The sequence below is a fragment of the Microtus oregoni genome, unplaced genomic scaffold (genome assembly GCF_018167655.1).
Source record: "Microtus oregoni isolate MIOR12 unplaced genomic scaffold, Mior012 000081F_ref0000091, whole genome shotgun sequence".
NCBI lineage: Eukaryota > Metazoa > Chordata > Mammalia > Rodentia > Cricetidae > Microtus > Microtus oregoni.
Window position 1 is genome coordinate 5,927,988 of NW_024544541.1, and position 12,775 is coordinate 5,940,762.

Consider the following 12,775-nt stretch of genomic DNA (forward strand, 5'->3'; position numbering starts at 1 on the left):
GCTTCCTGCTGAATGGGGGCGCTGTTAATCAGATCATTTAGGGTGTAACCTGTGTGCCAGGTTTATCTCAGTTGGCAGTTGAGTGAAGTAATTTTTTGAGGGTGTTCACAACAACCTTTCAGGAGGGCGTGGTCTATCATACCAAATTGTAATAGAAGAAATCCATAGGGTCTGGTCCTCTGTGAAAACAAAAGAAGACCCTCTCCAAAGCATCATATTCTTAAACCCAAATTTTGAAATCGTAATACCCTTATATCCATTCTGGTTTAGCTTAGCAGCCCATGTAATGAAATGTCTCTCTGTACTTAGCTCCTTTATAGTCAAAAATTTTTAAGAAAGCACAATGTACATAATCCAGACTCTCTGTGAATTTTCCATTTTTACATGGCTTATTTTTCTTTATTTCTTTTAATCTCTTAACTATCTGTACTCTGTCTCTTTAAAGACTTTACCTTTTTTTTTTTTTTTTTTTTTTTTTTTTTGGTTTTTCGAGACAGGGTTTCTCTGTGGTTTTGGAGCCTGTCCTGGAACTAGCTCTTGTAGACCAGGCTGGTCTCGAACTCACAGAGTACCTTTTTTTTTTAAACCATTAACTTTATTCTCTATATTCTTTTTCTTCTCTCTCTCAAGCCTACGTACATTCATCCAACAGTGTGGTCTTTTATGTCTGAATCTGTTTTATTGTGAATTTGTAACATTTTTTTACTATCCAGGAGCATTTATTAAAATGTTAAGCAGTTCTTAAAAACTTAAGTTGCACCATGTACAGGTAATACGGTACCGCCTGTGTCCTGCCCAGTTGAAACCTTAAATGCGCTGTTTTTATGGTAATTACGGTAGTTTTTGCCTGAGACCAGCACAGTTCAGCATGGCAGAGCTGAGCCAAGCCGCTCCTGCCTTAGAGCCATTTGGTGCCTCTGAGCCACACACAGTTTCAGGCACACAGCAGTCCACATTGCCATCAAGCAAGCCGTAGAGCTTTACTCCAAATGTTCCATTTAAAAGCTCTGTCTCCCACAGGAGCCAGACAGAGATCGCAATGGCAGCATAGCCCAGAAAGCCGGCATTTTAAAACAGCCAGTTTTTTTCCTGCTGCTGAGTCAGGACAATTTCTTTGCGGCACGCAACCCAGAAACAGCAAAAAGCTGTCTCTTCCTTATTTTTAAGCCTTCTCAGGTTTTTAAGTGGATTTAGCCCCACGTTGGGCGCCACTCTGTTGTAATACGGAGCGGCGGGCTGTGTCCAGCCACCCGGCTAGCTTTACCCGAAATAATTACACGGAAACTGTATTCTTTTAAACACTGCCTGACCCATTAGTTTCAGTTTCTTATTGGCTAGCTTTTACATATTGATCTAACCCATTTCTATTAATCTGTGTAGCCCACGAGCTGGCTTACCAGGAATGATCTTAACCTGCGTCTGTCTGGAGTGGGAGAATCATGGCAACTCCCTGAATCAGCTTCTTTCTCCCAGCATTCCGTTCTGTTTACTCCGCCTACCTAAGGGTTGGCCTATCAAATGGGTCTAGGCAGTTTCTTTATTAATAAGAAATCACTCCCACATCAGCTCACCAGCGTTTAGATCATTCCCTGTGAGCACTCATCACCGTAACTCTTCTCTGGATATCTTTACCATCCCCCAAAGGAAGCCCTTTATTTAACCAGCATGAAGCAGTTGCTCCCATTTCTCCCAGCCAGACTCCCTGGCAGCTGCTAATTTTTTGGTTCCGCTGTTTGCCTGTTATGGAGAGTTCCTGTCCATGGGTTGGCTTCTTTCACTTAGCTGAGCGTTCCGAGTTCATCCGTGTGGCGGCATGTATCCGTGCTTCATTCCTTTTGTATGATTGGATAATGCTCCTCTGAATGGATGTACCAGATTGTGTTTACCCACCCACGAATGCATGGGCAATGAATGAGTAGCTTCCACCTTTGGCTGTGGTAACTAACAACATCTTTCTCCAATTCCTTTGATCATGTACCTAAGAGGACATTGCCCGTTCATATGGAAATCCTATATTTATTTGTTGATCCATTGCCAAACCTTTTTCCACAGCAACACACGAGGGTTCCGACCTCTCTGCATCCTCGTCGGTAGCAGAATGCGTTTTATTACAACAATGGGAAGGCAAGAAGTCTGAATTATTTAGGCCTCATTTATTTAACGGGATTCCATTAAAACAAGAACTGGAAATGGGTGAGCGTTCGAATGCAGAATACATCATAGCTTTTGAGATTTGCGAAAAGCAAAGGTTGTTTAACATGTGGGGATAAATTTGGTCATTAGTTCGTATCTATGGACCATATAAATAACAAGATCATAAAATCCATGGAGCTGCTAGTGGCTTTGCCCTATGATATGATTCATTGGTCATTTTTTTCCTATAAAAATAGTACAGTAGCCCATCTCAATGACATCTGGACCCATCTGCGTAAAATGAGCATCTGAGGTCATATCACTATTGCATCGCATTCTGTGCGCCATCTGACCCATAAAGGCAGAAGTGGGGTGCTTCTGAATGCATTAGGAAATTTTACGCATGTCTTCTATTTTTTTTTAAATGACACGGAATGTCGAGACTTGGCATTATTTCCTTTCTACCAAGCTGTGAATGTGCCATCCTTATTAGAAGTCTAAATAAGTACTCATTAATGCTCAGGGAGATTCAGACAATACTTCAGATAAATAAGCTGCTTAAGAAGTGTGTTTCCCCAGATTTGTGGACCAAGATAGCACACAGCAGATTGAATGTCATTTCACATTCAATACAATCAACCGAGTAAACTGGGTTTTATGACCTCATTTCCTCACCTCAGGTAGGGAGGAATGGTGTCTGTGGCTCTCTGGTCTCTAATCCATCATGCGTTTTAAGAACAGCTTTATTTAGTTGAGGGTTTTATGGGGCAAACGGAGAACAATGTGTATGGCTTCCCAATTCTATGATGACAAGGAAGGGGTGGGGACAGAATGGTGTGCCGTGACCTTTCTCTTTCATGCCTCTATTTATTTCTTCTTATATGCAGTGAATAATGCTAGTGTCGGGGTGTGGTGGTTTGAATAAGAATGGTCTCCATGGGCTCAAATATAGGAATCTCAGTCCACAGCTGGTGGAACTGTTTGGGGAGGGTTAGGAGGTGTGGCCTTGTCGAGGGAGGTGCCTCATGCTGGGAGACCAAGATGTGAACTCTCTGCTAATGCTCCAGCTCCATGCCTGCTGGGGCTGCTGTCATGCTTCCTGCCACAGTGGTCATGGAGTCTAGCTTGTCTGGAACTGTGATTCCCAAATTAAATACTTTCTTTTATAAGTTGTCTTGGTCATGGTGCGTTGTCAAGGCAATAGAAAAGCAACAAAGACACACTGTGATGAACCGAGAAAACACGACCTGTCCCCGTGGAATTGTTAGCTTCTGGTGAGTTTCACGAGGTGTCACAGTCACAGTTTGCAGTTACCTGTTGCTACATAACAAAACACCCCAAACTGAGCTATCCTAAGCAGTATGTAGCTGTCTCCCAGCTTTGTGAGCCATGGATTGGGATAGGAGATGAAGACGCAGCTCAGTTCTGCTCTCCAGGGACAGGGTTGTGCTGGGGGTGACAAGGAAGAGGCAAGTAGATGAGACTTTACAGATGGAATATACACATGAATTCTTCATGGTCATGATTCCTCACCTCTTCTTTTTGATGTATCTTCTGCCATCAGAATGTTCTAGATGTTTGTTCCCTTTATTTGTTTAAATGTGTGCCTCTGTGACTGTCTGTTACATGTGTATGCCTACTTATAGAGGCCAGAAGAGGGCATCAGATCCCCTGGAGCTGGCGTTACAGACAGTTTTGAATAGTCAGACATGGATGCTAGAAGCTAAATTCAGATTCTTTGCAAAGTCAGCAAGTTCTTTTAACCACTGAGCTATTTCTGCAGTCCTGCCAGACAGTTTTCCACCTACCTGTCTGGAACCTGGAATAAATGGATAGGTGGATGGGTGAATGGGTAGATGGGTAAATCAGTAGGTGGTGGTAGTATAGGTAGGTAGGTGGATGAATAGGTGGGCAGGTAGATTGGTAGGTGGATGGAGGGGTGGGTGGATGGATGGATGGATGGATAAAAGGATGGATGGATGGGTAGATGGGTAGATGGAAGGATGTGTGGATGGGTCAATGGATGGATGGATGGATGGATGGATGGATCGATGGATGGATGGGTGGATGGATGGGTAGATGGATGGATGGATGGGTAGATGGGTAGATGGAAGGATGTGTGGATGGGTCAATGGATGGATGGATGGATGGATGGATGGATGGATGGATAGATGGAAGGATGGATGGGTCGATGGATGGATGGGTGGATGGAAGGATGTATGGATGGGTCAATGGATGGGTGGATGGGTGGATGGATGGATGGATGGGTAGATGGAAGGATGTGTGGGTGGGTAGATGGATTGGTAGATGGGTAGGTATGTGTATGGATAGGTGGGTGGGTGGATGTGTAAGTGGATGGATAGTTGAATGGGCTGATGGATGATTAAATGAATGGTAGATGGGTAGGTAGATGAGTGGGATGGATGGATGAATAGATGGGTGGATGGACAGAAAGATTCAGTTGCCTGAACATCTCTCCCTCTCTCCATGCAGTCTGTGCTTGTGCGTTCCTTGAAGAAATACGGTCTCTGATTGCTCAAGTGTTGTGTTAGTTCTTTGTTGCTTTGACACAATCCCTGACAAGAGAAACATGAGGTGGGAATGACTTCCTCTGTCTCACACGTATGAGTAGAACATATCATACCATGGTAGGAAAGACGCAGCAGCAAGGACTCGAGATGGGGGGGTCAGGCTGCATCTGCAGTCAGGAGGCAGAATTGGACACGGGTATTCAATCTGGTTTTTTTTTTTTTTCCTTTTTACATTATCTGGGACCCCAGTTCATGGAATGGTTCCACCCACATTCAGGTCCTCCCACCTCAATAAACCCAATCTAGAAACTCCCTCACAGACATGCCCAAGGGTCTCCTGGATGATTCTAGATCCCAGCACTTGACAATCAATATCAACAATGAAAAGTATCTTACATGGCCACTAGCTTCAAGCAGAGTGAACATGCCCAGGACTCCAGACCTTTTATGAGCTGGACATAGGAATCATAGACTTCTGTCAATGGGGCCAGATAGGCTCACAGGGAGTGTGAGCCTCCACTTCTCAACAGAAGGAGCTGTGTGTGAAAGAATATATAAAATATACATATACTATATATATAAATATGAAAAGTATATATATATAAATAAAAGAATACATTTGCTTTAAAAATTTAAACTATATTTATTGTATGTATGTGGGGTAGAGAGTTACACATGTCAACTGCATGCAAATAACAAGATCCACTCAGTTTCCCTACCGTTTCAAGGGCTACAGACCCCCAACTGTCTGTGCAACACAGCTGTGTAGAAAACCACCAGGCTCCCTACTGTTTACATGAGAGGGTGACCCGTGTCTCTCACTACCTTTGGCTAGAAGCACGGTCTCCCAAGCCCTGTCACTGTGTGTTGGAATTGGCAGATGAGTTCCAGGACCCTGGAGGATTTCAGAATCGAGGTTATGTGGTAGCTTTACTGAGAATGCCCAGGGGTTGTTCTTTGTTCACTTAATAAGTGAAGGTTTGCCTGAAAAACCTATAGACTATTTTATAAGAAAAGGGATTTGAATTTAAGGAACGGTAAAGGAATTAGTTCAACAATGATTATTGAGCTCTGATATTCCAAGTGTTTGAGACAGAGCAGAAAGCAGGTTAAAAACTACCTCTGAGGGCTGGGAGCTGGTTTGGTGAATGTGTTTGCCAGGCTAGCATGAGGACCCGAATTCAGATCTCCTGCACCCACACAAAACCAGGCATGATGACACATGCCAGTCACTGTCGCACTGTGGAAGCAGATACAGGGGGACCCATGGGACCAGCTGGTCTTGTAGCAATGAGCTCCACGTTCAGTGAGAGAGCCTGTCTCAAAAAGGAAAACATGGAGAAACTAAGGACAATATCTAAGATCAACCTCTGGCCTACACAACCCACATTCTCTCTCATACACATACATGCATGCATGTACACTCATGCGCAGTCACCCATGCCTAGACACACAGACATTCAAACACACACACTCATATTCACACAACACAAGCTCGTACCCATATTCACACACAGACATTCAAACACACACACACACACACACATACACTCATATTCACACAACACAAGCTCATACCCATATTCACACACAGACATTCAAACACACACACACACACTCATATACACACAACACAAGCTCATACCCATATTCACACACACACACACACACACACACACACAACACATACACACACACAGGCTCACACACGCTCCCACCCACCTATGCTGTTACTACATGGATAGTAGAGAAAGAGACAGCCATAATAATAAATGAGTCAAATCTTAAACTGTCGGATGGTAAGTTGTATGGGAATGACAGAGAAATTATAGCCTTTCCAGCCTACTTGTGGCACTGATGGGAAAACATGACCACTGCCCCTTCACAAGTTTTAATGGCAAAGGCCATCTGCTTAGGGAGGAAATGGCCACCTGCGTTATCATAAGTGTAAATTGAACATAGGGCTGACCACACCCTGGTACCCTGTTGATCTCTGGCTTATGAATATTGATCAAAAAGTCACATCTATTGTACACAGCTAACTCTAACCTGTTATGCTTCCCTGGGACAGCTGGGTGCTCCATGAAGTGAGTTCCACGTCTGATTTTGCTAGTAAATGTGTCTTCAAAGACTCTAGAGAGTTTAGGATAAGTATTTAGATGGTGTTCATCAGACACAACCTAACTGTTAACTATTTAAGAAACCCAGGTTCTCGGCACTCACCTGGTTGGTCCCCTGGGTGTGGACCCTTGCTTTCCCTTTGAAAATGATGGATCAGTTAGTTTCTCACTGGAAATTACCAGTGAGATGGCTCAGTCATGAAATTGTTTGCTTTGCAAATATGAGGACCTGGGTTTAACCCCCAGGGTCCATGTGTCTTAGACTCATTTCTATGGGTGTAATGAAATACCTTGACAGAGAGTAACTTAAAGGAGAACAGGGTTGGGTACAGATTGGAATTCCAGGCTTCCATCCATCCCCGTGGGGAAATCAAGGCAAGACCTTCCAATAGCTAGTCATGCCACGCCCACAGTCAAGAGCAGAGAGACATGACCACATGTATGCTCCCTTGCTTGCTTGCGCTCTTATTCAGCTCAGGACTTCCTGGCTAGGAAATGACTTCACCCACAGTGAAATGGGTCATCTCACTTCAGTTAGCTTAAGACAATCACTCATAGTGATAGACAATGCTCATAGTGCAGCCGGTCCCTCATTGAGACTCTCTTCCCAGGTGTCAGGCTGACAAAGCTGACAGTCACACCAAGTTAAATGTAGAACTAAAGCTGGGTTTGGTGGTGACCACTTGTCATCCCAGCACTGGGTAATTGGAAATACTCTCTGGGAAGTGTGTATGTGTGTGTGTGTTTGTGTGTGTGTGTGTCTGTGCACATACACACACACACACACACACACACACACAGAGAGTTAACTACCATTTTCCCATTTCCTTCTTTGTCTTTTCACAGCTGTGCAGTCACTGCACACCCTAAATGACCAGATTTCCCATTTCATTGTCACCAAGTCGAAGGCACTGGAGGAGGATGATGACCCTTTTCTACCCACCGAGAAAGAGACACTGAAGAACTCCATGATACTGATGAGACACCTCCTAATGGATGCCCAGGTACAAGGATGAGTGGGGGGTGGTCCAGGGTTGTCCAGGCTTTTGTCATTGTGACATGACTGTATCATCTAAAAAGTTCACGCTCAAGAATTACACATTTAAGCTAATGAAAAAAACAACGAAAATATCACAAGATTTCTCATCATGTTTCTTGCAAGTTTAGGATTTAATGTTGGATCTCAGTCATTGGCCAAGGCTTGGGCATGCCTTTAATGGGTTTGGAATTGTCTTTCGGGTTTCTTTAAATGCTTTGTTTGGGGGATAAGATAACCAAGGACATCCAATTAGCAAACCAACCACCAGTCACTTTTGCCGTAAACGACTGTAAGAGGCGCTCTGATACAGTGCGGACTGGGCTTTTCATTAGGTTTTACTGTGTTCTTAAAGTCGGAGTAATGGAGCTTAAAGATAATGTATGTGTTGCCTTTGAGAATGGAGCACATCCCCCTCAGTCTTGGGAAAGAGAAAGAATGCATTTCCATACAAACTTGGCAGGCATCAAACCTGGCAAGGGTGTCGGCATGAAGCAAGACCTGATCCAAAACTGTATCTCTGAACAGCTGGTAAATATTTAGGGGTGCTCGATGAACCCCCTAGTAGATGAATCAGCATTTTGAAGACACTAGCAATGAATATGCTGAAAGGGGATTTGCCCATTTCACACCATTGTTGAGCTGTTGTTTCTCAAGGTTTCTCCTCATATGCTGTTTTATTGAAATATTTAAAAGTAATCTTTCTTCTCCTTCTGTCTTTGTTAGTGGGTCTCTCCAGATATGTTGATGGGCAAACACCAGGTGTTTTAAGAGCAGGGTGGCATTTTCTTTGGTGAAAGCAAACTGCTCTAGAAATTATTGTCATTTCTGTCTCTTGGGAATCTGGAAATGTTTTTAGGAAACCGTCTTTGGTTTGAGGGGATTCTTGGGCGATGTATCTGCAAAGCTTTTTTTTTTTTTCTTTTTCCTGAAGCTTGCTTTCTGTTGAACAAGTGAGGTCAGCAGGGCTGTTTCCTGCCTTCTGCTCTGGGTGGGAGAGTTTTGAACCATGGTCTCTCCACTTTCTTTTCTGCCAGGATGATGCTTTGTTTTATTGTCTATGATCAGTCTGGAAATCTCAATTTCATCTCACCAGGACTGTAGCTGGTAGGGCCTGTCTGCATTCCTCACCTGTCAGTATTTGAAGCTGCCCCGTGGGATCTCAGCCCCTCCATCAAGGTGCCCCAAATTATGCAAAGCCTTTCATTTAAATTCTTATTCTTCCAGACCCTCTTTTTAGTAAGCAGCTATTCAACCTCCCTTTCCTTCCCAAGCCTGTCTGGGGGAGAAAAGAAGGCTTCTAAAGCCACAACAGCCAATTTTAAGACTTGGAATAAAAGGGGGAAATTTAGAGCAACTTACTGAATAAAGCAAGCAAATTGTTCCTGAAAGCGCAGCTTTGCTCGGTGCCTGGGCCCAATCCGATAGCTGACATCACAGCCCAGGGAACTGTGTAAATGAATCCCCAAGGAGAGAGTGTGTGTTCTCGTTTGCAAAATCCAGAGAATAAAAGCCTCTTCATTTCTTTTCTCATCTGAATTTACGAATGCAGAGCGCTGAACTTTTAACACCCTTTCCCATCAGAGGGAAAACCAGGCCCCATAGTTGAAGGCCATGGAGGAGTGAGTCCACAGCATAGTGGGGTAAGCAGAGTTCATAACAACGTAGGACATTTGTTGTTACTATTTTCGTGTTTTGAGAAAGGCTTGCACTCGGTAGCCCAGGCGGCCCTGTACTCATAGCAGTCCTCCTAGGGTTTTAGGCATGCAGCACCACACCTGGTGAATTCATTACCAGTCTTATTAAGAAATGGAAGAGAAGAGATTGTAGTGCCCCAGAACAAGGACGTGCTTAAGAAGCTGGGAATACTATTTACCCCAGTTTGGGCCATACACAGTGTACCCATGTGAATTACTACCCTGTACCCAAGAAATATGCCCATCTGAAACATCTTACATGGCTTAAGATTATGTTTCACCACACTGATAACCTTCCTATCTATCTATCTATCTATCTATCTATCTATCTATCTATCTATCTATCTGCCTATCTATCCATTTGTCCATCCGTCCATTCATCCATCAATATCTATCTATCTATCTATCTATCTATCTATCTATCTATCATCTATCTATCTATCATCTATCTATCTATCATCTATCTATCATCTATCTTTCTATGTATCATCTCTATATTTCTTTATTTCTTTTATTTTTCCTTTCAGAGTTAAATAGAATGTTCTCATTTTGACAAAGTAAAGTAGGGTTCCACTGCTCTTCCTCTCTAGCCCCACTCTCTTCAATCAAGGTCAATTGGGTCCATGTCTCCAGGAAAACTGTCACAAGAAGTTGGTCAAGTATCATCATGCACTGTCTGGGGACACTCTTGCCTCAGGCCTCCTTCTATTCAGAAATAGCTAAAAGTCTTGTCTTTTAGATTTATAAAGGACAAACGAAATGTGCTGTGTTTAGTTTAGTTGCAAGATATCAGCCTTGTGGTTTTTCTTCCAAACAAACACACTAACTTTCTGAAAGTTTTGCTGAAATGGGCTAACATCAAGACCTCACAGCCCCTTGGGTTGCACAGAGTCTCGGGTGGTCCTCTTTCAACTTAATGTCACTAATTTTATATGATGCTGGGGAAATGACATTTTGTGGATGACTGGGGTAATAGGTGGCTTTATCTTTCTTTTAAGATTTATTTTATTTGTAGTTATGTGTATGTGTGTCTATATGTGGGTATATGCACATAAGTACACTGCCTTCAAAAGCCATAAGGGGGCACCAGATCCTCCGGAACTGGAGTTACAGGCTGTTGTGAGTCTCATGACATAGGTTTTGGGAATTGAATTTGAATCCTCCGCCAGCACAGCAAATATTCTTAAGTACTGAGCATCTCTCCAGCTCCAAACTGTAGATTTGAGTTTTGTAGTAGACATTCAAAAATACATTCTTTTTTTAGTAAGAATCTTTATCAAACCCATTTTTTTGGTGAAATTCAGTTATTTTCTATCTATTTTTGAACATTGCTTGGTATCTTTCTCCCAAAGACAGATGGATATACTTATTTATTATTCTAGACTCAATAGTGGAGTATCACTAGAATGTTAATGTAGCCTGCACATGCAGCCTTCCTTCGGTTCTGCATTTGAGATATCAATGGACCAGTCTATATGTTTATATTTTGTGGGTCAAAAGTGGAGAATGAGCCACATGTCGTGACCCGTTGAGCTTCCTACGTGTCTTAGTTCAGTACGCACCGGGCTCTTAACAGTATTCGATTATGATGAGATTCTCTGACATCAACCACACGTTGAAGGAAGGTGGGAAAAAGAAAGAGAAGCCTTGCAGAGAACCCAGAGGCTGCTCAGCGAGTACGTGCTTACAAGGCACAATCGATTCAAGTCACATCTGTCTTGGAGGCAATAAATCCTGCTTAGGAGAATGTCAAAGGCAAACGCACTGCTGTGCTCTGAAATCCCACCTCTGAGGATTATAAAACAGTATGCATGGAGAAGACACATCCCCCCCACCACCTCGTGTAAAGGGAGTACCAGTGATGATTGGCAGACCCGACAGCCTGCTCCAGAGAATGCAGCGTGTCTTGGGAATAAAGGGATATGGGCAGGGTATCCCAAGAGGCCCATGGTGATGCAGTCATTCCATAACCGTTTCTTTGCATGGTGGTGGGTCTCTGAAAGAACCAAAGAATGTAAGAGCTTCTATTTGCATTACCTTGCCTCTTCAGACTGCAGGCCCCCCAGTTCAATGAGGTACCCTATTCACGTGGCATTTGAAACCTAATCTGGTGGTTTTTATTCCTGAGAGCTTCCTCTAAACCCAAAATGCCAACCCAGTCTCGTAAGTGATTAGATTCATAACAGCAAAAAAAGGCAATTCTTTCTGGGAGAGATTAATTCTTTTCCTCGCACTGTGGAACTCTGCATGCTAAGAGGGGTCGATTACAGCAAATTAAATTCCCAACAGCAACTCTGCCCCTCTCCCACCAAAGGCTTTGGGTCATTGTTGTTAAAGGAGAAGCCGTGCCTGGGGAAAGAGGAGGATGGCCGGGTTCAAAGTCAGATGTTACTGTTGGAGCCTGAGTTCCATAGACTGATACATTCATGTACACATGGAAGTCTGTTTCTGCTGGTCAGGTGAGAGATTGGCTCAGGGAAGTTCCATTGCCCAAACAGATGGTCTCTCTTCTTAAAACCTGGGGGCCTCCTTTTAAGAGAGGATGCACCATGGGACTATCCCTTCCTATAAGTCTCTGTCTAGGAACAAAGCAAGTAAACCTTTTAAACTAAAAGCAAGCCTCCTGCCTGGCACCTGCAGGTAAGTCCATGCTTGAGTTATGTTAGTGACTCTTCTGTTACTGTGTTAAAAAGAAAACAACAACAACAAAATACAAACAAAACCCTGGAGGAAGCAACCTACGGGAGGAAGAGTTTATCCTGGCTCAGTGCTGGAAGGCTACGGTAGTCCGTCATGGTCGGGACGGCACGGCAGCAGGGACACAAGGTCAGCCAGTCACACTGCAGCTATAGTACAGAGGCAGAGTGACAACAGGGAGTGAGGGTCAGGCTTTAAACCACAAGGCTTCCTCCAGTGAGGCTCCACCTCTGCAAGGTCCCACAACCATCCCAAAGGGCACCATCAGCTGGGGATCAAGTATTCAAACACTTGAACCCATGGCGGTGATGGCGGAGGTGGGGGACCTTTCACTTCAAACCACAATGAAAGTCAAATACCTGGTGGGAAAACAGTAGAATTGTGTATTCTTTGGGTGGCCTTTCCCCTATTTTTTCTTCTTTCCCTCTTTCTTCTGCCTTTTCCCTCTAGTCTTGTCCTTCTTCTTTGCTCCTCTCTTCTCATCTGTCTTCCTTTCTGCTATCTCTGCTGAAGCATGCGTTCCAACACCTTGTGTGTGCCTTTCCAGGCAGTAACGGCACA

General features: G+C 43.7%; 1 protein-coding gene across 1 annotated transcript in view; it reads left to right on the forward strand.

Moving 5' to 3' along the window:
- The window catches only part of LOC121441773, a 641,711-nt gene that overhangs the window by 205,367 nt on the left and 423,569 nt on the right, over positions 1-12,775 (forward strand). Inside the window, exon 2 of the mRNA XM_041643053.1 lies at positions 7,631-7,788. Within this exon, the coding sequence (XP_041498987.1) occupies positions 7,631-7,788 (158 nt within the window). The remainder of the gene's footprint in view (positions 1-7,630; positions 7,789-12,775) is intronic.